Source organism: Genypterus blacodes, unplaced genomic scaffold (assembly GCF_046128005.1).
Source record: "Genypterus blacodes isolate CSIRO-AG114 ecotype Tasmania unplaced genomic scaffold, CSIRO-AGI_Gbla_v1 ptg000185l_1, whole genome shotgun sequence".
In the NCBI taxonomy this organism is placed as follows: Eukaryota; Metazoa; Chordata; class Actinopteri; order Ophidiiformes; family Ophidiidae; genus Genypterus; species Genypterus blacodes.
In genome coordinates, this window is record NW_027466986.1 from 2,618,168 (window position 1) to 2,644,131 (window position 25,964).

Below are 25,964 nucleotides of genomic sequence, written 5' to 3' on the forward strand. Positions count from 1 at the left end.
GTTTTCTGTACATGGTGCTGCTGCGTCTCGGCTCGAATGAAGACAATTACAGCCGGTTTTCAAAGCACATTGTCGGGATAGAGGAACACTGAGCGCCGTGCATGTTAAGATGAGCACCATGGACATCCTGAAGTCTCTGGGACATCCGGAGGAAATATTCAATCTGTTCAGGTTCAAGATGGGAAGATGCCAAACCGTCATGCCCAAGTTGGACTATGTGAGTAAACGTTTTGTAAACATACATGAGGTAAACACGTAGGATGCATCGCTGCAGTTGCACATACGTATCTAGGCTCGAATAGCACACAGTGTACCAGCATCCGCGACAACGACAGGACCCGTTTACAAGCACAACTACGTTATGTTTACTTCCTGCTACTATTTGCATCGGATGTCCAGTTTATTATTCGTAGTCCAGCGGTTGATCGCGACAAACATCAGTTGATCTAGATCTGTGGTCCTCGCTTGTATTGGCTCCGGTAGTGCAGGCAGAGATCACCATCGAGCTGGATTTACGTTACATAATGAGCTTTGTGGGGTTTGCTGCAGTGTGGCGAGGATGCTGCGCACGTGTTTGACGGCTAATCCACGCGTTTAAACAAGGACGTGACCGGATGAGGTGCCAACTGATCTGATGAACGTGAATCTTCATTGGGGGTTATTTTGACGAGAAGGAGGATGCAGCATTCCTGCAGTAGCCCAGTCCTTAAATGGCCTCCATCGTGTCCAGGCAAGAGTGGAGGTGACAGAGAATGATTTATAACGACAGCAATAGGTGTAGTGAATTAGAGTATCTCCAGGAAATGATATACTTAAAAAATGTTTGACAGCAAAGTATCAAATGCAAATTGGGCATCCCCATGTCCTTCTCGCTATTGCCCATTAGATGTCAGTAGAATACACTTCCTCAAACAAGTAGTCACTTCTGTTTTTTTACACCGTTCAAGTTCTTATGAAAATGGATGCCAGTTTTTTAAAGATTTAGACTGCGATCACAGGTGCCGAGAAGCGTAAATCTATCAGTAACTCAGCCCAGATCAGTTCTTTTTTGGAATGTTGACACTCGGCAAACATGGTGGCTGACTCAAATAAAAAACAATAACACACAGTTGCATGCGTATTAGCCCTGACTTTTGCCAATAAACCTTACGTTTTCCCTTTAAAGACCACACAATTAATAATTAAAGCACATGAGGAGCTGATTAGTTGTTCATAAACTTTATTTGCTCTTCCACTTCGGACTTTGACGAGTTAATCTGCCAAAATAGGCTCAAAGGCGCAGGGGGGGGGCGTGTTTACGTTGTTTTGACAGAAGAAGGAGGAGTCGCCCTGAGAAGCGTGTCACCAAATCTGCCGTGTGTCGAATCATAACAGCAGATCTACAAACACTGCGTAACGCCCGCGCGCACTCATCCGGTTCGGGGAAAACTTTTGTAGATTAGCTAACGCGCTCGTCTGACACTCCTGCTCGCGCCCTCCCGAGGCTTTCCCCTCCTTCTGCGACTCACCTCCCTCGTCCTTTACTCGGGCTTACAACGCTTCAAAACTTTCCTCGGTCCGTGCGTGCGTAATGGACGCCGTACCCCTATAGCCGCAGAGTTTTTTCGCATGGCCGGAGTTTGCTACAAGTGTCCAGTCACTCTGGCCGTGCTCAAGCGTTCTCTTTCGGTGGCGCCACGGAGCTCCGGGCCCGCTCCTCGGTGCGTCCTCCCCGGCTTGAGGAGGGGGGAGCGGGGCCTGCAGGAGAGCTGCTGGGCCGCCCGATCCTCCTGCGCCCTCAGACCCGTAGGCTCCTACCGACACCCGGCTTTCTTCTGTTTCTCCTGCCAGGAGTCCATGAGCGAGAGTCTGCGGACCTGCTACGTGTACCTCAACCAAACCAGCCGCAGTTTTGCAGCTGTGATCCAGGCGCTGGACGGGGAGTTGAGGTAAGCTGCAGCGGGAGGCGGGAGGCGTGTCACAGGGGCGGCTTCACTTCAACTCTAGCCCACTGAATCAACTGTGTTGAATATTGTGGGGGCAAATGGGGCAAAGTAGACCCACACAGTCGCCATTTTCAGATCCTATGACAACAACAAGTATCAATCAATCGGGGACATTGTAGGAGTTTGTCAGGCAGAATTCACTTTTTAGTTTTGCAGTAATGTTCAACAAACATACCCACTGTGCTGCAACAAGTCGAGTGTAGAAGAGGAAGAGGCACTCCGTCATTTCCTCACTGACAACAGCCTTCATAGACCAAAATGCACTGCAGCTGAACAGACAACATTGTGTTTTGGGTCGAAGAAGAGTAACTAAACACTAGTGATGTAAAGAAAACGGCTCTGTTGACACAACAACCCAATGCTTGCAGCTCTAAATCTGATCGGGAAAACAAATAACTTAAACAATCCGCCACATGTGACTTTTGGTGAGGTGAGATTGATGGAAGAGCAAGAAGGATTCAAAGGAAATTGGACATATTAACCTCAGGGGATCTTAACGCTCCACTGTGTCTATTTTAAGCCCAGCATGCAGGTCAGAAATGCCAGTGGAGGAATAACAGCTGCGTGTCTTCCGTGAGTGTGTGTGCACTTTATTTACCCCCAGTCAAAGGAAATCCTCTACATTTAGATCTGCTCCGACACGCTCGCTGTAGTTGGAATTTCGGAAATGACAAAGCGGCTTCTCAGCTAGCCGTTGCACGCCAACATCTACGTGTTTGGATCGTCTTAAGTAATTGAAACGTCTCGGATGTATTGTCAACACAACATTCTAACATAATTCTGTCTCTTGTCCTTGTCTCAGACATGCAGTTTGTATCTTCTACCTGGTGTTGCGAGCGCTGGACACGGTGGAGGATGACATGAGCATCCCGCTGGAGGCGAAGGTGCCCATGCTGAATGACTTCCACACGTACCTCTACCAGGCTGACTGGTGCTTCACCGAGAGCCAGGAGAAGGATCGGCAGGTCCTGCAGGATTTCCCCACGGTCAGTATTGCCTCGTCTGATGATGCTTTACCTATTAGACAGACGGATATAACCTCACTTAACTCCTCACGTCTTGTATTCCAGATATCTTTGGAGTTCAGAAACCTCGCCCAGGAATACAGGGACGTCATCTCAGATATCTGCTTCCGTATGGGAGTGGGAATGGCGGAATTCCTGGAGAAGAAAGTGGGATCCATGAAAGAATGGGATCAGGTGAGTGTTGGTTCTTTATGGCATTGATCTGGAAGAACGTAGTCTTTCAAAAACAACGGCATCCTCTACAACAACACCATAAATAACATCCAACCAGCCCCCAACCAACCAACCAAAGCGGAACATAATAGGATTTACAACGTCAGGATTTATTACAGCATTGGACCGCATGAGATGGTACAGGTTCTATTTTATGGTTGCTGAGTGTAAATAGCTCTCTGACATAGTTTATGGTTCGGCTGTAACGTCATAAATTGCGAGCTGCTCTGCGTCTGTGGCTGCTGACTCCAAGTTGGCTTCTCCTGTGTGTGTGTGTGTGTGTGTGCAGTATTGCCATTATGTGGCCGGGCTGGTGGGCATCGGCCTGTCCCGACTCTTCTCAGCGTCCGAGCTGGAGGACCCCGAGGTGGGCCAGGACACCGAGCTGGCCAACTCCATGGGCCTGTTCCTCCAGAAGACCAACATCATCCGGGACTATCTAGAGGACACGCAAGAGGGACGTGCTTTCTGGCCACAGGAGGTGAGGCTGAGCTCTATCCCTCTCTCGTTACTGTTAGTCCTGCATCATACGTGACCTTGAGCCACATGCCTAATCTTCCTCTCTCTCTCCCTCCCCACCTCTGCAGGCGTGGAGCCAGTTTGCAGGTCGGCTGGAGGACTTGGCCCAGCCGGAGAAGCTGGAGTCGGCCTTGTCCTGTCTCAACCTGCTGGTCACCGATGCCCTACGCCACGTCCCCGATGTTGTCGCCTACCTGTCCCGCTTGCGCAACCAGAGCGTCTTTAATTTCTGTGCCATTCCACAGGTACGGACCGAGACTGAGAGGTCACGCTTTACATTCACCGCAGAACAACAATCGCGCTTGTTAGATAAACCTGATGACCTCGTCTCTTACATTTGTGCTGTTCCACTGTTGTCCAGGTGATGGCGATAGCAACACTAGCAGTTTGCTACAACAACCCCATGGTGTTCCAGGGAGTAGTGAAGATCAGAAAGGGTCAGGCGGTCACGCTCATGATGGAAGCCACCAACATGAGAGCGGTGACCACCATTATCACCCAGTATAGCCAGGAGGTAAGTGTGTGTGTGTGTGTGTGTATGTGTGTGTGTGTGTTTTACCTCTATCAGAGCCCCTTAACACAAACTCTCTGTTTCTTCCTCCACAGATCGTACACAAGGTCTCCTTCTCTGACCCGTCGCGGGAAAAGACTCTGCAGATCCTGGGGCTGATCCTGGAGAAGTCGTCCCTGTCTCAGTCCAGCCTGGCCTCCAGGACGCACCACCTCTCGCCCATGTATCTGTCGGCCGCCATGCTGCTGGCCGCACTCAGCTGGCAGTACCTCAGCACTACGGCAGCACAGGCACAAGACACTGGAGACATGCAGGGATAACCCAGCGGTCACGTTGACCCTCTTGGCTCTCACCTTTTCCTGGGGACTCAGACTGAAGAAGACCCAGACTGCCCCTCTGGAGGTCTCGGTCTCATGCGACTGGGGGAATCTGGGGCACCGCTGTCCCAGTCTGTTCTCTTTGCTACGGCCTTTAGGGGCATAGACCATGGATGTATCAAGTCTTCACCATGAAACAGCACCCGGTAGCAAGCTGACGTCATTAATTTGATAGTGATTTGTTGTTGTCTGTCATGCATCTGGATTTAATATTTACACACAGTGTTGTGTATTGTGGTCATTAGTATACAGTTACACTACAATTCTGGACTGTTTGTCGTTTGATGTTTGTGTCCATCATGTTTTTTCTTTCACTTTGGCTTGATTTGTTTTGGTCTATTGGATTGAAAATGAGTTCCTAAATGAATTAGGTATATGTTTGATAAATATACAACTTTCTATGTGAAAATGTCCTCATTGGCCTGTAAAGTGGACATGAATCAGGAAAGTGGAACAGGAACATTCTAAGGAATAAGATATGAAGAAATAGGAATGAACTGAATATCCTGGAGATAAACTCATGGTCATCATTTTACAAATCTTCTATTTTTCCATGTTGAGCTTAAAAAAGTGCAAATCTGTCTTTTCCATCAGATGAAATGTTACAGCAGTGCATCAACACTGTGCCACATGACCTGGATTCACTCATTGTTGAGTGCGTTTAAATGAACAAAAGGAAAATAATGAACTCATGGCCGCTGATGCGTTTGGTGTCAGACGTGCGTATTGAGATCGCTAAGTGTCCTTAACGCAGCTTTGGTGAGTAGAGAGGTTAGAGCAGGAGAGGAACCAAAGGAGAGCTTACAAACATTGCTATGTAATGTGAGATTTTTGATTTGTACATAACGGAGCGAATAAATAATAAAGAAGTGAAAGGATCTAAACTGGTTTATTGTTTTTTGGAGACTTCATGAGGCACCAGTAGATGATTTCTATAGATTACAGAGTGTAAAATGATATGATCGCACAATCGCACAACAGGTCAAAGGTCCATATATAATGTGCTGTGCTTTGTCTTTATTTCGATTTCTTATTTTGTTGTGTTTACAGCAGATGTGCATGTGAGCTTATAGACAAATAAGTGGATTAGAATGGATTTAATGATATATGTTCTAATTGTAATTGTCAGACTTTACGTTGTCATAGTTTTATGAGCGTCTGTCAACCTTTGGAAAGGACGTTTTGTTAGTCATGTGAGGTTTAATATGGATGAATGTGTGACACGGCCATGTGATTCCTTTACTGACAGCTTATAAACAGGAGAGTTAGAACAGGAACTGATTTTTTTAAGAAGAACAATCGGTGAACAACACAGGTAAAAGCTGGAGATTTGCTCTATAAGACTCTGTTCCTTTGAGTCTGTTCATAGGCTTTCTCCTGGTGTGTGTGTGTGTGTGTGTGTCTGTGTGTGTGTGTGTATCATGAAGGTCTGAAGTTACTTACGATCTTTTTGTTCTGTTGTCAAATTACACAAGATTTAAATAATATACTTTTCTGAGTGCCGGATACTGTATTATGCTGAGGAAAGACTTTGTTTCAGCAACATTATTTTCTTATTCTTCAATCGTAATAGAATAATTAAAACAGGATAATTCTCACACACATTTCAGCGTGTGTCAGCTGTGTATCTGAAAAGTAGCAAAACATTAAATCAGTCATGAATCTACGTATTTGTATGTTCAGCAAAAAAAAAATGCAACATCTTCCAACTTCAAATGGTCCTGGGATTAAATAGACAGATAGATATTTTATCTGTATTTATTTCAATTTAAAATTTGAGTTGACATTAAAACAAGAAGGGGATTGAGAGATGGAGAAGAGAGAGCTTGTGTATTAGATGTGATTAAAGCAGCAGTTCAGAGGGAAATCCTGTCAAATCCAAATCATAATTACCCTCAAGTTGCCGTGTAGAGTTGCTGATTAAACGTGTTGCTGATGGCTCGTAAAGTCAGCATATCTCTCCCCACTGTGTACTGATGGACACATTACACCCTGGTGCAGGTGTTCACTCCTCTTTCTCAGGATGCGTGGCGTAGCTGTGTTCTGTGTGCTCCTGGCCGCGTCGCTCACGTCGGCCCGCCGTCCTCTTCCTCTTCTCTCCTCGGAGATGGTGGATTTCATCAACGAGGCCAAAACCACATGGAAGGCGAGTTTACTTGTTCCCGACAGGTCACAACTGCTGCCAAGTTCGGTGAAATCTCTTAACTCCACTCATTCTTGCTTCCAGGCTGGACAGAACTTCCGTAATGTTGACATCAGCTATGTGAAGGGACTGTGTGGGACTGTAATGGATGGACCCAGACTGCCTGAGGTGTAAGTTGAAGCAATAGGACAGTGTGTGTGTGTGTGTGTGTCTCATCAATGTGTCCAAATTCTTGTCTTCTCTTGTCCAGTGTTCACAGCCTCGAAGGAATCTCGCTTCCAGACAGCTTTGATGCTCGTCAGCAGTGGCCAGACTGTCCCACCATCAAGCAGATCAGAGACCAGGGCTCCTGTGGTTCCTGCTGGGTAAGACACACGAGCCAGGATAGCAACAAGTGCACCTAAGGGGGAAGAACGTAATGCATAAAGATTTCCTCGTTCATTCCCCTCAGGCCTTTGGGGCGGCTGAGGCCATATCTGACAGGATATGTATCCAGAGCAACGTCTCTGTGGAGATCTCTGCTGAAGACCTGCTGTCTTGTTGTACTGAATGCGGTATGGGGTGAGTAGAACAAGGTCTAAAGGTTACGCCTTCACAGACGGGGACCCTGAATAACACACACGTCTGTGGGTTTAGGTGTTTTGGTGGATATCCTATGTCTGCTTGGGAATTCTGGACGACTGACGGTCTGGTGACAGGAGGACTGTACGAGTCCAACATGGGTAGGTTCATCATCAGGGGACGTGAGGTGGAATCAGATCTTTGCTAACTTTGAAGTTTGCATTCAAATCGGTTTGTTTGTGTGTGAGAAAGGCTGCCGGCCCTATTCCATCGCTCCCTGCGAGCATCACGTGAACGGCACTCGCCCTCCGTGTCAAGGCACAGAGGACACGCCACAGTGTGTGGATCAGTGCGTAGACGGATACTCGCCATCCTATCAGAAAGACAAACACTTTGGTACTCATACATTTCCTATCTACAACAGCTTTCCCGTCCTATTTCTGACGCATTCCCAGTGATTTTTGGCTTCGTCCTCCTCCTCCTCAGGTAGGCGAGCATACAGCGTCCCCCCTCAGCCCGAGCAGATCATGACCGAGCTGCTCAGCAACGGGCCTGTGGAGGCAGCGTTCTTCGTCTACGCAGATTTCCTGCAGTACAAGACTGGTGAGGTTTGGATTACGTCACAAACAAATGTTGTGTCATTACTCACTACGGGCTTCCAGATGAGCACATAGTTGACATGCATGTACCGTGTCCACTCCCCTGTAGGTGTTTACCAGCATGTGACGGGGGATATGCTGGGGGGCCACGCCATTAAGATCCTGGGCTGGGGGGAGGAGAACGGCACCCCCTACTGGCTGGCTGCCAACTCTTGGAACGCTGACTGGGGAGACAACGGTAGGTCATCCCTGTGTTTCCTATTGTGTCACATGTTGCAATAGTGGTAAAGAAATGTTGCCTTTCAATACATTATTTCTTGTTTTCTTGTTTAAGGTTTCTTCAAGATCAAACGTGGAAATGATGAATGTATGATAGAGTCCGGCGTGGTGGCAGGAAGCCCACACGACTAGATCAACCAACCAAGAAGTCATAACTACTGCATTTTGGGAGATTATAACATTTAAATACACATATGGAGAGACTTAAGGTGAAAAAATGATGAAATAAAGGCTTCTGTACTTCTGTATTTGATGGATATAAATATAAAAATGTCATTTAAATAAACTTCACTTCACTTTAATAGAAATACTGTTTGTGCAAGGATACACAGTTAGTGTTTAACCTGTAGAGGGCAACAGTGAGCAAGGACATAGACATAGATAGATAGATAGATAGATAGATAGATAGATAGATAGATAGATAGATAGATAGATAGATAGACAGATAGATAGATAGATAGATAGATGGATGGATGGATGGATGGATGGATGGATGGATGGATGGATGGATGGATGGATGGATGGATGGATGGATAGATAGATAGATAGATAGATAGATAGATAGATAGATAGATAGATTCTGAAGCTGCAGCAGGCAGTGTGAGTGTGGGAGAGAGTGAAGTGTCTCCAGGTCACACTGTTCCGTGTTATCAGCATGCGCGGCAGATGGGTGTCGAAGGCCAAAGGGAGTGACGGTCCTGGAGTGTTTTCTCTCCAGACCTGTTGAGGAGGAGCCCATCTGCACTGAAGAGGCGTCCGTGCCTGGTGAACAGACGCTCGACATAGACATCACAAATGTCCAACATGAGCCAGGATATGTCAGGTGATGGTGTGATGAAATGATTTCAATGAACAGTTCTGACTTCATGAACACACACAGTGATAAGGGCTCAAAGCTGTTTTGCCGGCACATGTTTGATCGGCCTCTCAGCTGTCTTCCAGGGTATCTAAGGTTGACCTGTTGTCCTTTTTCACGTGGGAGTACAGCCTACTTTATCTTGAGGTTTTGAAAAAAGAAAAAAGCTCAATTAGGTCAAAGCAAGGAGCAAAGAGCAAAAACGTGCAACGTGGAAGTCAGAGTCATTATTATCTATTACACATGCATGCATCAGTTTACAAAACGTAATACACACATCCAGATTTGATTGATTGATTTGTTAATAGCTCAATTTACATTCCTGAGGATTTTTATTTCATAACACCTGCTTGTCCACCGTCCCCCCCCCACTAACTTGAGTTCGGGCCAGAGGTGGAACATCTCGCTCAAACACAGGATCTTTGATTGTTGTCGGAAGTCCGAGCAATTACCATTTATTACACGTGTATGTATGTATCAGTTAACGGAATCAAAACAAATATATGGATTTGACTGATTGACGTGACAAGAACTCAATTCATATTCCTGACGATTTTCCACGAACGCCTGCTCGTTCTCACACAGAAGACTCGAGACCCGAGTTCATGCCTGTGGTGAAACATCTCGCTTTAACACAGGATCTTTGGTTGTTGTCAGGTAAACGTCATGTTCTTACCTGAGATAAACAGACGGATCCCAGTACAGGTTGATATCAAACCGGGAGGAAGAGGAGAAGGAGGAGGAGGAGGTGGAGGAGGAGGAGGAAAGTGAATGCATCATTTCTGTACATGGTGCCTTTGAGGACCTGCAGTCATTGTTCCGTTCTCGCAGCTCTGCGCGGTAGTAAGTTAGATCTCTGCCATGCTGTTGCCACTTGTAGACTTCTGGAGATTATATGAGGAGTGTGTTTACAGACCGTACACCGTGTTACTCTGCACCTTCACCGCCGCTCTCTATTACCTGTGGGGCCGGAAGTGTCAGGTCAGTCAGCGGCAATTTATCATTGTATTTTATTTCATTTTATTGGCTGGCAAACTCAATTTTAAAGGAAATAGTAAGCTCACTTCTCCTTTTATTTATTTCCCCTTTTATTTAAATTTTGATTATTCATTAAATAATTAAAACATTTTTTTTTTACGTATTATGATAAAATGACATCACATTTAACATTTACATTTAAAATACAATTTTATGGGACAAAACAATAATTCTCTTTGGTCGCTCTTGGTGGGCATGTGGTTCTGCCTCAATGTTAAATAGGGTTAGGGTACAATCAATCAATAGCTTAATCATTAATCAACATAATCTTTGATGACCCATGTCCCAATTCCAAAGTACCACACTGTCTGTGTCCAGTTTTGTCCAACATGACACACTATACTTAGAGGTATACTGTTTTGTTTTCTGTCACGTAATATTGCTGTGTTTTGGTTCCCTATAAGCTCTTTAGCTCACAAACTCACACACTGGCTGCAATTGTCCTCCATCTCACCTTTCTTGTTTTACCAGCATTATTTTCTCTTCCAGCCACTATTTTGTTTTTGACTTGACTGTACATCCACGTTTTCCCCTCTCTCTCTCTCTCTCTCTCTCTCTTTCTCTCTCTCTCTCTCTCTCTCTCTCTCTCTCAGATTCCGGCCCTTGTTTGTGGTGATGCATACCGAGCTTTCCTCTTCCGGCGCTGCCCCGTGGTGAGGGAGCGCTTCAGTCCTACCGCGTGGTGCTGGGGTGGTCGACTACAAACCCTGGTGGTTTATTTCATCAAGTCCAAACCCTTCATTGACTATCGCAAGTAGGTTCCCTTGTTCTGTCACACTCAGAGAAGTATTTAATTCTAATGCCCTTATTTGCTGTCTGACATCCAGCCTGCTTTCTGTCTCCCTCAGTGAGTTGATTCCCACAGCCGACGGCGGTCAGATCTCCCTCGACTGGGCCGACAATCATGCCAGTGCGGCTTACCCAGACTCCTGCACTCGTCCCACCGTAGTCTTCCTCCCGGGCCTCACGGGAAACAGTCGCGAGCCCTATATGCGCCACATCGTCAGCCAGGCCACCCGATGTGGCTACAGGTCAGGCCCACTACCCAGAAATGAATTCTTAATTGAAGTTGTCTCCAAGGGGAAACATGAGAGGTTTCTGGTTTAGGTTTCATTCACCGTTTCTTTTCCAGGTGTGTGGTCTTCAACAACAGAGGGTACGGAGAGGAAGAGTTGCTGGTAAATACAATCGTAGTACAGAGTCAAGTCATCGTCCTGTTTTTGTTTCAAACGTCAGAGTCAATGGACGCTTGAATCTTGGCAGTAGAACAGCCTCAAGCTACACTGAAGCTACATTGGGAAGCTACACCACTATATGGCCATATAGAAAGAGCTGATACTGTCAAGCTACTGAAAAAGTAGTGGATTTGGTCAGTGGCGGCCCGTGCATTTCGCACCTAGGCCTTCGGTGATGTCCTACACAGTCCTACCTGAATTATTCCAACTCTTAATACCATCATTATGACGGCATGGCTCTGGAAACTATACATTTTGACAGAAACGCAGTATAACCGGGCGTTGCATCATCTTAACGTAGTCCAAGAAGTACAACAGAGTTATATTAATATTTCCGAAGCATTTATAATCAAATCCGCATTTACTTTTTTTTTTTGCAATGTTTTTATTGAAGCAGATATTGTACATGACATTGTGCATACAGGTGATGGGAATTTTGGACATCATTTTTTATATAGAAAGAGGGGAAAGAGGAGAGAGAGAGATAGAGAGAAGGGAGGCAGGTTGTGATATCCCTACTATTGTTGTTGAACTTTATACATAGACCATGAGGTAAAATACAAGTGGGCTGGAGTTGCAATGAAGTCATAGGGTACATACAGAACTTACAGGATGATGTCAAACAGCAATGTAGGTTAGAACAAATCGCATCAATCCGCATTTACAATTAAGAGTGTTAAACTACCAAATTTAAGATCGCTTGGATTGCCAGCGTCGGGGTTGGCAGTTCTCTTCTCACGATGTCTATCTTTTCCTGAAAAGTTTGTCTTAAAAAATGGCGTTGTAATTATATCTGCAACCAAATCGATCTCTTCTCCTCCTTCAGCCATTGTGGGTTGAAAAAAAACAGCTTGTAGAAATATACACAAATTAGCTCGTTCAAGTATTAGCTCTGCCTCTCAATAGTGCGTATCCAATTAAAAGCTGGGCACGTGCTAATGTTGTGGTACGCCTGCTAGCTGGCCCGTTGTCGCCAACTCGAAATCTGATTGGTTAACGCCACAGTTTTGTTTCCGACTTTAAGCTACAGGCGACCGCATTGCTGATTCTGAAGGCCTAAGGGCAGATTTCTTTCTTGGACACATTATGGCTGAAATATGATTGGAGAAAAACTCTTAACACAAAGGCCAGCCCGCCAAATCTCGTTCTGAGGCTATGAAATAAAGAGAATAGACTATAGGAAATAATTTGATACAGGGTTAGGGTACAATCAATCAATAGCTTAATCCCTGACAGCCCACCACTGGATTTAGTAGCTTCTGTACTTGTAGCTAGCTAATCCCCACGTCGTTACGATGCTACGTCCCTCCACAGACGCCCGTCACCTTCTGTGCCGCCAACACCTCAGATCTTGAGCGCGTGATCCTTCATGTCAAAGAGCTCTACCCACAATCCCGTCTGCTCGGTGCTGGAGTTTCTATGGGAGGGTGAGCTGGCTGTACATTGTCATGCCGTTTCCACTTTCGCACTTTCTGTGTTTCTGATCTTCTTATACTGTTTTACTTCATCGTTTTGCGCGTCACCCAGGATGTTGTTATTAAACTACCTGGCACTTAAGGGCCCCGAGTCGGCGCTGGAGGCAGCCATCACTCTCTCTGTCTGCTGGGACGCACACGTGGCCTGTGCCTCTGTGGAAGAGCCGATCAACTGCCTGCTCTTCAACCTTTACCTCACAGGTGGCCTGCGTCACACTGTCAACAGGTCAGACCACAAGTGACCATTTCATCTGTTGTTTGATTTTTCATCACTTTAACAAATATGTCATCTGATTCAAACAGGAACAGGAAGGTTCTGGAGAAAGTTGTGGACATCGACTCCGTGATGAAGGTAAGGGCCCGTCCTTTACTTAAAGCTGTCTGTCCTGATCGTGAATCCTTCTCCGATCTCATCCTGGTCTCTTCCGTGTCCCTCAGGCTCGGACCATCCGCGAGTTTGACGAGCGCCTCACCTCTGTGATGTTTGGTTACAAGTCATTGGCCGACTACTACACAGATGCCAGCCCGCGCCACAAACTCGCCCGGACCGCAGTGCCCATCTTGTGTCTCAACGCCGCTGATGACCCCCTCTCGCCCAAAAGTGGTGAGGAGATGTGATCTGCAGAATGAAGGAGAAAATCATTGTCCATCACACATTCTCAGAGCGTTTCCTTATTCCTTCCACTGTGTTTTTTACTTTCCCAGCCTTCCCAGTTGCCCTAGCCCAGCGTCTGTCCAACGTCGCCCTGTTAGTGACAAAACATGGTGGACACATCGCCTTTCTGCAGGGTTGGTTTCCTCGTGGCGAGGGCTACCCGGAACGTGTGTTTGAACAGTTCATCCGAGCAGCAATTGAACACCCCCGAGACCTTAGGAGAGCCTGTAGCATCAAGGAGGAGGCCCCACACTGACCCCCTCTCTGGCTTTCTTGCCGTCTGTCACCCTTGGTGACTGTGTTTGTTTGCAGAGCTTGACTGGTGACCTCAGTGACCCCTGGGCTGAGTCATTTTCATCATGACATTTAAAAAAATTAACATGCAAAATCCTGCAACTAGTCCAGGTTTGCTTCCAAGAAACAGAACCTCTAAGTGACTCTGGATGGCGACACACACACACACACACACACACACACACACACACACACACGCTACAGTATTATGCAATTTTATGAATGCATGACAAATCCTTTTTTGCACTCTCAGTCTACCTCCTCGCTGTCTTTGATTCTCTTTCACTGTTCAATCAAAGATAAAGTTTACAGTTTCCACAAATGTGAAAAACAACGATTGCAAAACAATTCAAGACAAGCAGCTGTGTGATCTACATACAAGAAACGAACAAGAACAAGAACAAAAAAAACAACAAGAAGAACAAGAAAAACATTGTTGGTGGAATGCTGGCTTGGATTCTAAGAATTACTCCGTTTGAAATATGAAAAGAGGAATTTATGAATGGATCCCTGTTTTCTTTCTCTTACTGAATCAAAATGAGCAGTAAACAGGTTTTGTAATTGATGGTTTCCATGATGCCTTTAAGTGATTATGCATTTCTTTATTCAAACTAAAAAGGGCAAATTGGTTAAATGTTGAAGAAGTAGGTTTCTGTATAAATGACCAATGTTATACGCACATCATTGTGCCAAACTGTGTTATCACTCTGTGACGTACATGTCATTGTTACAGGTATAGCTACAGTGGATTGGCTTGGCTTTTTACAGGGACATGTTTAACCCTCCTGTTATCCTTAACCCATTTAACCTGTCAATGAAGTTTTGTCACAGCTCTTTGACCATGAAAGTGACATAGGAGAATGTGTGTGAGACAGAGGATAATGTTGAGGAGGACCCTGATTTTGAGGCATCCTCCTCTGATCAGAATAAGACCCTTAGTGTTGACTCTCCTGTTGTCTCTCAACAACCAGCAGACATGTCACTTCTTTAAAAAGGAAAGTTATTATGCTGCCCACCTGAACAACAGGGTAGACTTGCACTGCTAATGTAATCAAAATGGTTCCAGGGCCCACCAGAAATGCCTGTCAGTCGTGTCCGAGACAGCATTTGAGCTCTTCATAACACCATCAATCGAAAAGGATATGCTTAGGCGAGTGTATGGAGACAGCAGGAAACATTTGGATGTGACCTACTTGCAAGCCTACATTGGCTCCTTCTAAATGCTTGAAATTGTGCTTATGCTTGAATTTGTTTTATTTAAAGCGTTAAAGCGAGTTATTTATTTAAAGTATCTGACAAATAAGCTTGGATAACAATCAGTTTCTGAAGGTTATAATTGCTGGGGTCAAATTAACCCCAAGGATGAAAGATTTGTAAGTGAAGTAAGTAAATGTGAGGAGAACAGGAGGGTTTTAAATGTCACATGGTTTCTAGTGGTGCTAAAAGCTTTTCAATGTCAGTTTGAGATCAGTCCTTCATGTTCGCGCCAACATTTGGCATTCACTAACTAATCAATTCATTTTAGATGTGATGCCTGTGATGTTCACTTGCCTTCAACACCAAAACAGATAATAAAGATTGTTATTATTATTATTATTATTATTATTATTATTATTATTATTATTATTACATCATCATTATTATTATTATTATTATTATTATTATTAATATTATTATTATTATTATTATTATTATTATTAATATTATTATTATAGTCAACACTACTTTGATCGATGCACAGATATCTGTTGAGCAAATGAGCTGTATAAATGTTCTCATGTCACTTCTGCTTCAGCTGTAAGCACCAAACAAGGCTGCGATCTCTGCGAGCGGTCGTGCCCGGCAACAGCAAAGTGTTTATCCTGCATTGTTATGATATATGCCACGGAAAAACTGTCATAACAAACGCCTTGTCCCACTTAATCCCGAGCTCTTTAATCTCTGGATGGCGTGTCATTAATGTCGCTGATTAACCAGACAGTATCAATAATTAACCGGGCACAATAAAAGCCCACGCCCTGTGTCACAATGCCAAGCCTTCAGCCTCATTTAGATTGATTTAATGACACCACGGCCTGGAAAACATCCAATTGCATTTACTCTGTGTGGAAAAATGGAACCTAATTAAGTCAACTGTTTCCAACGGCTGCAGATATGATCGGCTTGTTGGTGTCCTCGTTGCCCTCTGGTAGCTGGCTTGGAAAGAAGTGAGTGAATGTGGCTCTCGAGGAGGACAAAGCAAGGAATGTGCAAGCAAAATATGACCTCATCTACAGTACATAAACACTAAGTACAATATAGGTCGGAATCTAATGTGAGTCAGTGTCAAATCTCTCTTCTTTTAACATTCAGTGTGTTCAAAGAAGCACCAGACTAACAATTTGGTTAAATGCTGCATGTTGAACACTACTGTATTGTTTTACCCCAACTTCAGCTCCTCTTTCAAGTCATTATCCTTCTCCTCCTCCTCCTCCTCCTCCTCCAGCCTGTATTCCTCTACCTGGTGTGATGGGAGGAGCCTTGGGGGTATGGTTAATGATTCAACACTGGAGCTGCTGAGATTGACAGAGAGAGAGAGAGAGAGAGAGAGAGAGAGAGGAGGGAAGAGTGTGAGAGGAGTGAGAGAGGGAGAGGGGAGTAAAAATAGTATAGGCAGAAGAGTAGACACACTGCAATGTAAGCAGAGAAAGTGTGAGGCGGTGCGAGATTGAGTAATGCAAGTGAGATTGCAGACGGAGACTGCATGTTTGTGTGTGTGCGTGCGTGTACGCGTGTGTGCGCACAGGTGTGTCCTGTCTGGGGTCAACAAGACCCAGGTCACAGCAGAGTGTATCCAGTGAGATTGGATCTTTAAAGGCCCGTTTGCTGTGATTATTGGGCTCCCATGTGGCCTTCAGAGGCTGGACGGGCTCATCTTCTCTCCTGATTCACACTAACCCGACAGGTGAGTGTGACTTTGGCTTCTCTGCGGGTAAACTACAGAATATAACGTCAGCTTTGTATGCTTGTTTCTATTTCTAACGATTGAGCAAAAGTTTCAGTAACATGAATATGCAATAGAGGAGTTGAGCTGGAATGCATCATGACGCACGTGTCCTCTCCAGATTTGTAGTCCGATGCACCTTATGAGGCTTCAGCTGTTAGACTTGGCGATGAATTAGTCATGAGGCCGTATGGACGCCGCGCTGCTGTGGCAATGTAATGGTGTGTGGCGTTTCAGGCTGCAGATCCAGACACAAAACGCCTCTCATTTGATCTGCTCCATGGATCCACAGACGCTGAGATGTGACTTTTCCTCCTCGTGCCTTTGTTTTGTCTGAAAAAACAAATCAAATGAAACACTTGTCCCCAAATCATTTCCTGTGGCTGTTTCATGTGTGTTCCTATTTCCTCTAAAGTCTGACCTGTAAGCTCACAAGGTTATCACACGCATCTGACCCGCTCCACCGCCTTTAAAGTTCCCTGGAGAGCTGAGAGAATGTTGTGTTTGTATATGTGCACAACTCTGCACAGGCTTAATCATAAAAGCCTTGAGGCAGATTTTGACTTCCTGTTGCAAAGTTTTATGCACTGCGATGAAGTTTTAATGACTGTCAAGCTTATTCTTTATGGCGACACAGATCCAGTCACCCAATGTACTGCAGCTTCATCTGTATCATGACACTGCTGCCTTTCCCTCATACTGCTGTCATGGAAAATGTTCCAGTTTGCCCCAATTATTTGTGAATAATCATCAGTTATTTGCATTAGTAGTTTAAATCCAGCAAGATCTTAACGTCGGGCCTATGATATCATAATTGCTGCATGGGTGGATTTCAAGGATCAAAGGTTCTTTCGCTTTGGCAGTGGAACGATCGGAGCCGAATTAAAGAAACAATCCCCTTTAATAACGGAACAGGAAACATTTTTCCATTCCCCTCCCCCAGCTGGTCGCTCTATCGCTCAGACTTTATGATTACCCTCGAAACATTGTGTCTAATCTGGGATCTGACCAATGTTCAGGGTGAGGGAGCCGTAACTTGGGTCACATGACCGGCAAAGTGATTATAGTCAAACACCTCCACCGACGCTGACTCCACTGAAGCAGATGTGTGTGTGTGTGTGTGTGTGTGTGTGTGTGTGTGTGTGTGTGTGTAGGGGGGGGAAGGGGGGCGGGGGTCATTAAATTAGCGAGGTAACCCGTTGCACCTGTGTTTGTATTGATGGTAATGTTTAGCATGTCAGATGGAAATAGTTCTCTGGTTAAAAGAGCTTTTGTAAACAGATCAGTGGAAACACTCAAAGAGGAAGAGGAAGATGTTATGAGGGGGGGGGGGGGGTTTGCTGTGTGTGTGTGTGTGTGTGTGTGTGTGTGTGTGTGTGTGTGTGTGTGTGTGTGTGTGTGTGTGTGTGTGTGTGTGTGTGTGTGTGTGAGTGTGTGCGAAACTAAGCATAACTATAGCAACACACAAGCTGAGAAAGTAATCACATACACACTTGCACACAGCCAACAGTAAATGGATGTTTTTATAGGATTCTGACAGGTGCCATTGTGTTGTAGGTATGCTGAGAGATCTGTGGCAGGGGCTGGCAGGGTGTGACAGCAGTCAGAATGCACCCTGTTGACCATCCATCATTAGCCTGCATTATTCAGCTGAGCTCTTGCTGTGTGCAGGCTGTGGAGTGGGAGCTGGGTCCCTGGTAAAGAAAGGTCTGGATGCTGATGTTACACTGGAGAGAGAGAGACTTCAGTGTGTATCTGCACGCCTTGCCGCTGTATCTGCGTTGTTTCTGCGCGTCAAACTTTCTGCCATCGATTGCTGTTTTGTTTACTGTTTATCTGTCTTCACCGCTGGCAGCTTCCCACTTGCTGACATGTACAGTGTAAGAGTGTGATTTTGTTTCCCCCCTCTCCTGTAGTCATGGAGAAGCAAGTGGAGGAGCTGAGACAGCAGCTCGAGAAACAATGTCTGATCAACCAGGAGCTGCAGAGACACAACAAAGACCTGGGTGGGTACAAAACGTGACTAGAGAGCTCTTACATGGGCGCTTTACAACAAAGGCACAGGTGCAAGGGGGGAGGGGAAAGGGGGGGGCGGGGGTCTCAATGGGCCCCAATCAGCCAAATTCGATCCAAATGGGATGAAAAGATGAGAGATGCTCAGACGCTCTGCTGAACCGAGAATCAATGCACGAGTCCAACTGATACAGAAACACGATGATGGTGATCCATAATGATGATGCAACTGTACCAGTTATCTGAAACACTCTTTAGACTCCACAAGGGTCAGGAAGGGCGACACGGGGAGTCGTCGCCAAGACAACAACAGGCAGAGCGGGTGTGGCTCATTCTTTAAAAAAAGTGCTGTATGTCATGAATCAATCAATCTGCTGTAATCAAACTTGGTGGATATGTGAGCTCAACACCAGTCGACCTAATGGTGGCGCTATAAGAACTACTGATGACTTCTGCTGACGAGGACAGACTGGTGAATACTTTTGTCTGCGTTTATCCTTGTAGAACAACGACTCCAGGAGAAGGAGAAGCTGCTGCAGGAGCTCCAGAGTCATTATCACGGCCTGGGTGAGAGCCCCACGATGATCACGTGTGTTAACTGAGACATCACGCCCACTCGGTTAACCTTCTAATTTGCCTTTGCCTTTGCGTCGGCTTCAGAATTCCCCTCCAGGTCCAGTAATGAGACCGAGCCGGAGGTCAGGAAGAGCCGAGCGGCTGTCATGGCCCCCGAGCCCATTCCTGAGAACGTGGAGATCACCCGCAGCCGGGTCAAGAAGACTGTCAGGTTGGTCCTAATGATGTGGAAGAACTCTAGGGGCTGCAGTCAAAATGAACCAGACAATCATTACCAAAATAGAACCGGTCCAAACTGGATTTTATGACTAACACCAAAATAATATGAGGACAAGTCGTGCCTTTGTCGAGCCTTTCCTGCAATTTCCACGGACTTTAAATTGAGAAGTTTTCCTCTCCTCTTCTGTCGCCTTTACATGTCCAGTGAGACGAGTCTGATCGTCAAGGCGATCCAGAAGAACGACTTCCTGAGCCGCCTGGACGACGAGCAGACGGCCATGATGGTGGAGCTGTTGGTGGTGACCGACTACAGCCCAGGGAACGCGGTCATTAAAGAGGGATCTGAGGGGGATCGCATGTACATAGTGGCAGGTAGTGTTACTGTATGACTCTGAGAGTGTGTGTGTGTGTGTGTGTGACTGCCTCCATGCTGTGTGTGACCTGTCCTAACCTTCTCCATAGCCGGCGAGCTGGTCGTCACCCAGTCAGGCCGCGACCTTCGAACCCTCATCAGCGGGGACGTGTTTGGGGAGTTGGCCATCCTGTACAACTGCAAACGCACGGCAACGGTCAAAGGTCAGCGACGCGCCGTCCTGTGTCACGAGGAAGATATCATGATAGGACTGCTCGTCTTCGTGTAACGTACCGTGCCACGGGGTCTTTTGTGCGTCGTGTTTATCTCTGAGGGGCCATATGGGCTGTAACTCAACCTCTCTCTCTCACACACTCACACACACACACACACACTCACTCACACACAAACAAACCAGTGAAACACACACCAGCGCCGACCTCACACAGGTGAAGTAATTCGATACACACTTGTGACACCAGAGACAATAACAGATGGAAGCACACAGACGTTTGATCAAATCATCACCGTGCCGGAAAGTTCTTCCATTATCTGTCGTAGCGTAACCTCATTTGTTTCTTCTTCTTCTTCGTCTTCTTCTTCTTCTTTTTGTGATGTTGCAGCGAAGACGACAGTGCGTCTGTGGTACATGGAGAGACAGACGTACAGGACCATCATCACTAACAAGTCCAAGAAGAAACGCGAGCAGCTCATGGGCTTCTTGAAGACGTCAGTGCTCATTTACACGTTTATGGAGCATAAAACAACTTCATTTCTAACAACTTTCTATTATTTCGGATTGCAGATCTCGCACGCTTAAGGACCTAAATGACGTCCAGTTGTCCAAAATCATCGACTCCATGGAGGAGGTGTGTACGTCTGTGACTCATCCAAGCGCTTGCGGTGATATTTGTGGTGACAAATTGGTAACTTTGGTCAGAAAAGACTTTAACAAATACAGTATGTACTTCATCTCTTTGTTGTTGTTGTTGTTGTTGTCACTCACAGGTGAAGTACCAGGACAAAGATGTTATTGTCCGAGAAGGAGCTGAAGCAGACACGTTCTACATCATCCTCAAAGGAGAGGTAACAGTGATATCAAGCTCTCTCTCTCTCTCTCTCTCTCTCTGTCTCTCTCTCTCTCTCTCTCTCTCTCTCTCTCTCTGTGTATTCTGTACCTGACCCCCCTTCTCTCTGTGTGTGTGTGTCTGTGTGTATTCTTTACCTGTCCCCTCTCTCTCTCTCTCTCTCTCTCTCTCCCTCTCTCCGACTGGCCTGCTCTCCCTCAGGTGCTGGTGACCAAGAACGTGAACGGGCATCAGAAGCAGATTCGCCGGATGGGGAAAGGGGAACATTTCGGGGAACAGGCCCTAATACGGTAACCACGGCAACGCAACAAAGGCCCCGGGAGATTTGTGAGAGCCCGACATCATCCACTGCACTCAGCTCTGTCCTGTGGACAAAACAGACCAGAGACAAATTACGCCACCATATTTAGTAGAAGACTTAACTGCTCATGAATTTGTGACGCGTAGGTCACGACATCTCCTCTTAAAGTGACAGCGCACCATTTGCTGGGCTACATATTGAAAAAGTGACATCACTTCCATGTTGCACTGGAGAAATTATGATAATATTCCACAATAATGAATAGAATAGAATAGAATAGAATTGAATAGATTCTGAAGTTTTGTCTTCATTTCTGACAGCTCTGATTGACTTTGTGCACAGGGAGGTGCTGAGGACGGCCACCTGCTCTGCTGACGGCCCTGTTATTTGCTTTTCCATTGACAAAGAGTAAGTCTGAAAGTCCAATTAAATGCCAAATGTGAACAAAGAGGTTGTTGTTGTTTGTCCTGTCTTCATAGTGACGTCGTGGTCCCTACCAGGACTTTCAGTATTTGCTTTTCCTGTTTGCCTCCTGCTGTGTATTTGTCTTATGGCTTATCTTTGGCTAATTGATGGAAAGGTTGATCAGTAATGCCTTCTCTTCCCGCCCCAGGGTCTTTGAGGAGACTATCCCGGTGGAACATTTGGAACTTTTTGATGAGTATGTCTTCTGATCTCATCACTACACCTCTTGGTCAGGGCGCAGTGTGTTAGTGGTGTGTCCTGCCTCTGTGTTGACTCGTTGTTCTTTCATTTCCAGCTCCAAAGTGCTGCAGGAGGCAAAAGCTCCAGAGAAGTCGAGGTCAGTCACAGGAATCACACAAATCCAGTGCGGGCCTGGTGTGGCTCCAATGAGACAGTTAACGTTAAGATCAAACTTGTCCTTGTCTCTTAGCATCGGCTTGTCTCTGAAGTTCAAGGACTTGGTCCCGGTGCTGTACCAGGAGGGCCGCTATCAAGGAGACCCCGTCACCCTTGGAGTGGGAGGCTTTGGCCACGTGGAGCTGGTACGTGTGTGTGTTTGTAGAACAGAAGAGAATGTGGGAAATCTGATTCGCATGAGGTTTGTAGCCTTTTGAGCAGCATTTAAACTCATTTTCTCTTGTCGTTGATTGTTTCAGATGACCACATTGAATCATGGGAAGTATTACGCCATGAAGAAGGTGAGCAAGAAGCACATTGTCGCCAAGAGACAGGAGGAGCACATGATGTTTGAGAAGAAGATCCTCAAAGCCATCCAGTGTGACTTCATCGTCAGGTACTCGTGATTCAAAGCGTTTGACTGTAGCAAATCAGTGTCACATTGATGCTGCGGTGCTTTCCTCAATGTTTAGGCTCAAAGGTGGCCTCCAGCCCTTCATCCCTCTCTAACTCGCTCCGTCTCGCTGTTTTGCCAGGCTTCACGCCGCCTTCAAAGACTCCCGATACATCTACATGGTCATGGAGTTCTGTGGCGGAGGAGAGATCTGGACCAAACTGAAAGAAGTGTGAGAAAATACACACACACACACACACACACACACACACACGCACACACAAATGACATCTGAGAGCAGCTTTTGAAGTATTCACTGTTCAAACAGAATATGGGGGTCGGGTATAAGAGGCGGCCCTGTTTGATTAAACAAAGACAAGCTAGACATTCTGCCGGTAGAGAAGAAGAGCTTTATTGCCAAGTCAAGTTCACTTACAAGGAATTTGTTCTGGTCGTTGGTGCGATCAACATATAAGAGCAACAACTGTGCAAAAAAATTAATTAAAACACACAAAATTAAATAGATTAAATAGATTAAATAAATTAAAATAAATTAAATATGCAAGTTACAAATGTGCCCACTGCAGAAGGGAAGAAGATGTATTTGTTGCGTGAGGTTTTGGTCCTGATGGACCTCAGCGTCCTGTCAGAGAGGAGAGTTACAAACAGATTGTGTCCGAGTTGTTGTTCATTAGTGTGTGACGTGTGTGTGTGTGTGTGTAATTGTCAGAGGGCGTTTTGATGAGCCCATCGCCATCTTCTGCACTGCCTGCGTGGTGGAGGCCTACGCCTACCTGCACAAGAAGAACATCATGTACAGAGACCTCAAACCGGAGAACCTGATGCTGGACTTGAAGGGCTATGCCAAACTGGTGCGTCCCTCCGTGTGTGTGTGTGTGTGTGTGTGTGTGTTTTATACATATAGGCAACAATGCAACATGTATGAGCAGGATATCATTTGTGTGCGCGTGTGTCTTCAGGTGGATTTTGGCTTTGCTAAAGAGATGGTGCGCGGTGAGAAAACGTACTCATTCGTGGGCACTCCTGAGTACATGGCGCCAGAGATCATCCAGAACCAGGGACACGACTTTGCGGTGGATTTCTGGTCCCTTGGTGTCCTGATCTATGAGCTGCTTGTGGGAAGGTGATGATGATGATGCACAAGAACTGCTTCCTCTCATGTCTGTTCCTGTCTGAATCTCAAATCACAGAAATGTTGTTGGATCTGAGGGAATAAATCATAAATGAGTGAAGCCTTTGTAGCGACCAGCAGAGGGCAGCAGAGACCTCATGCAGCTCTGACGCCTCTATTTATTGTCTGCAGTGCTGAAATATTAGCTGCTTTTAGGTTATTTTCGTATTCAGTTGGACAAAGTGACAAATCCCTCTCTTTTTAAAAAAAATCTTTTCAGCCCTCCATTTTCAAGTTCAGAGCCACAGAAGATCTACGCTAAGATTCTGGACGGGGTTCTCAAATATCCACCGTATATGAGCGAGGCGGCCAAATCAATCATCAGTAAGCTGTGCAGGTGAGAGGAACAGCAGACTACTTCCAAGAACCATCAATGGATTTATGATTTCGCCCAAATATATGTTGTGCAAAAGCAAAAAAAAAACGATGATGATTTTTGAGGTCTTTGTTTGCAGGCCTCGGCCGGGCCAGAGGTTAGGAAATACCAAGAACGGGATCAAAGATGTCCGGCATCACAGGTAACCATGGCAACTCAGCAGTGAGGAACACTGTATGTGTATATGTTTTGTGTGTATGTACAATACCTCAAACTTTGGTATGAACATAATTAATGATGCTTGCAGCGCCCCCTGGTGGTTGATGACATGAAAGGGGACATTACTGAGAACCAAAACAATTCCGTTCTCGTTTTCGAAACGATGACATAAACATTTAAAGGTCAAATATGTGCAATATTAATAAAAATGTTCAACATTAGTGCATATTTTCACGGTTTCATCTTCATTATAAAGTGCTTGCTGAGTTATTTGCTTGTTATTTCTCATTCTTCTCCTCTGCAGGTGGTTTGGCACTATGAATTGGCACAGGTTGCGTGTGGTACAGCTGGACGCTCCTACAATCAGGCTCATACGCAAGGCGAGTCAGACCCCCGCCCTGAGCTCTACGGCTCCACTGCATGCGAAATTTCATTAGGAAGCCAGATTCTAATCTCTCCTCACCATATTCTCTCTCTGCTCCCTCAGGGCCCGAGCTACATCAACTTTGACCGTTTCCCTCACAATCAGACTAAAGCCGAGGAGGAGTTCTCCGGTTGGGATCGTGAATACTGACCGGAATGAACCAGGAGGCGCCCAGATCACCCAAATATGGGTCCAGATCAGAGTCAAGTTTGGTGGTCTCGGTTTACCCCGATAGAGACTTTGCTGGACCTGAATGGGTCCAACATTTGATAGATGTTAGAAAGTGTTGTGAGACGTTATAGAGAGAAGAGAGAAGTTTACACAGACCTGACGTGCACACCTCTGTAGCCCTTCTTCTGGACATTAAATAGGTTCATTTGAGATCTAATTTGTTAAAGAATAGGACACACATTATACCTCCTGGTGAAAACATTTGATTTGTTGATTGACTTAGAATGGAAATACAGAGGATCCAAGGAAAACAATGTCAGTGAGCTCTGAAGTGTGAAGAAGAAGAAGAGAAGGCCAAACCTGAATGCAGCATCTGTGTGCATCTGTGTGGTATCAGTTAGTTTTAAAGATAAGTATGTTCAAATAGTTTAAAGGAATAAATATTGTTTTTATACTCAACTTGATGAAATATGTCACTAAAAGCTTCAGTCTGTGGCAAATCTTCATTGTGTCTTTGAATCTGTCGCACATCATCACGCTCCATTTTCATTGTTTCATTATTTAATCATTGCAGAACATCTTGGCATGAGTTTGATAAATAGAGATGTTTTGTATTAATTTCCTTCATTTCAACAACAAAAGAGGTTTCAAATTTCTAATCCCAACCCAAGATTGAGCCCTTTTTTTAGGATTATTTATATATAAATTTAGATATAAAGAGCAATATATTAAATTATTTGAGCAGTTTCTATTAGGATTCTGGATTTAAATGGCCTGAGATAAGATGAATAACACATTATTGTCACATTAGGGAACTTGTCTTCGGCTCAGTTTGCTGCATAAATGTAACACACACAAAGACGCAAAACACAATAACTTCCATGCTAAATATTAATAGATGTAATGGGGGAGAGGTGAGGTGAGGTGAGGGGTTTGATCTCATGGCAGCAGGTTTTTGTCCCTCCTGTTCCTTCCTGTAAACATGTGCGACCTGCCTGCTGAGCCCCGTTTGCCTCATCACACAGTCAAAGAATAAATGTAAAAAAGATCACATGAAAGCAGTCGTAACGTCGTGTGAAAGTTGGGGGGG

General features: G+C 45.4%; 2 protein-coding genes across 3 annotated transcripts; both read left to right on the top strand.

The window, feature by feature from the left end:
* fdft1 (farnesyl-diphosphate farnesyltransferase 1) lies at positions 1-5,505 on the top strand. 2 transcript variants are annotated; one of them, XM_076168055.1, is made up of 8 exons: positions 1-217; positions 1,831-1,928; positions 2,788-2,971; positions 3,056-3,184; positions 3,513-3,704; positions 3,811-3,987; positions 4,104-4,256; positions 4,349-5,505. In XM_076168055.1, exons 1-8 carry the CDS (start codon positions 110-112, stop codon positions 4,571-4,573), a joined length of 1,266 nt encoding a protein of 421 aa, XP_076024170.1. In that variant the 5' UTR covers positions 1-109; the 3' UTR covers positions 4,574-5,505. The 2 variants fall into 2 exon arrangements, with proteins under 2 accessions (XP_076024170.1, XP_076024169.1); XM_076168054.1 differs by lacking the exon at positions 1-217 and having other exon boundaries at positions 1,300-1,928.
* Positions 5,506-6,653: 1,148 nt separating this feature from the next.
* LOC143014223 (uncharacterized) lies at positions 6,654-25,403 on the top strand. The gene is given in 40 exon segments (XM_076168028.1): positions 6,654-6,776; positions 6,858-6,943; positions 7,024-7,138; positions 7,225-7,334; positions 7,410-7,495; positions 7,587-7,730; positions 7,821-7,937; positions 8,043-8,171; positions 8,268-8,342; positions 8,867-9,035; positions 9,949-10,042; positions 10,700-10,860; positions 10,955-11,137; positions 11,239-11,284; positions 12,656-12,768; positions 12,869-13,042; positions 13,120-13,168; positions 13,255-13,420; positions 13,522-13,725; positions 18,665-18,754; positions 19,266-19,354; positions 19,422-19,552; positions 19,762-19,928; positions 20,019-20,132; positions 20,532-20,637; positions 20,714-20,777; positions 20,917-20,994; positions 21,198-21,286; positions 21,640-21,705; positions 21,911-21,958; positions 22,058-22,099; positions 22,193-22,304; positions 22,419-22,555; positions 22,695-22,784; positions 23,283-23,424; positions 23,533-23,696; positions 23,965-24,081; positions 24,200-24,262; positions 24,584-24,659; positions 24,767-25,403. Coding segments are annotated over 40 exon segments (4,416 nt in total). The 3' UTR covers positions 24,854-25,403.
* Positions 25,404-25,964: the final 561 nt, after the last annotated feature.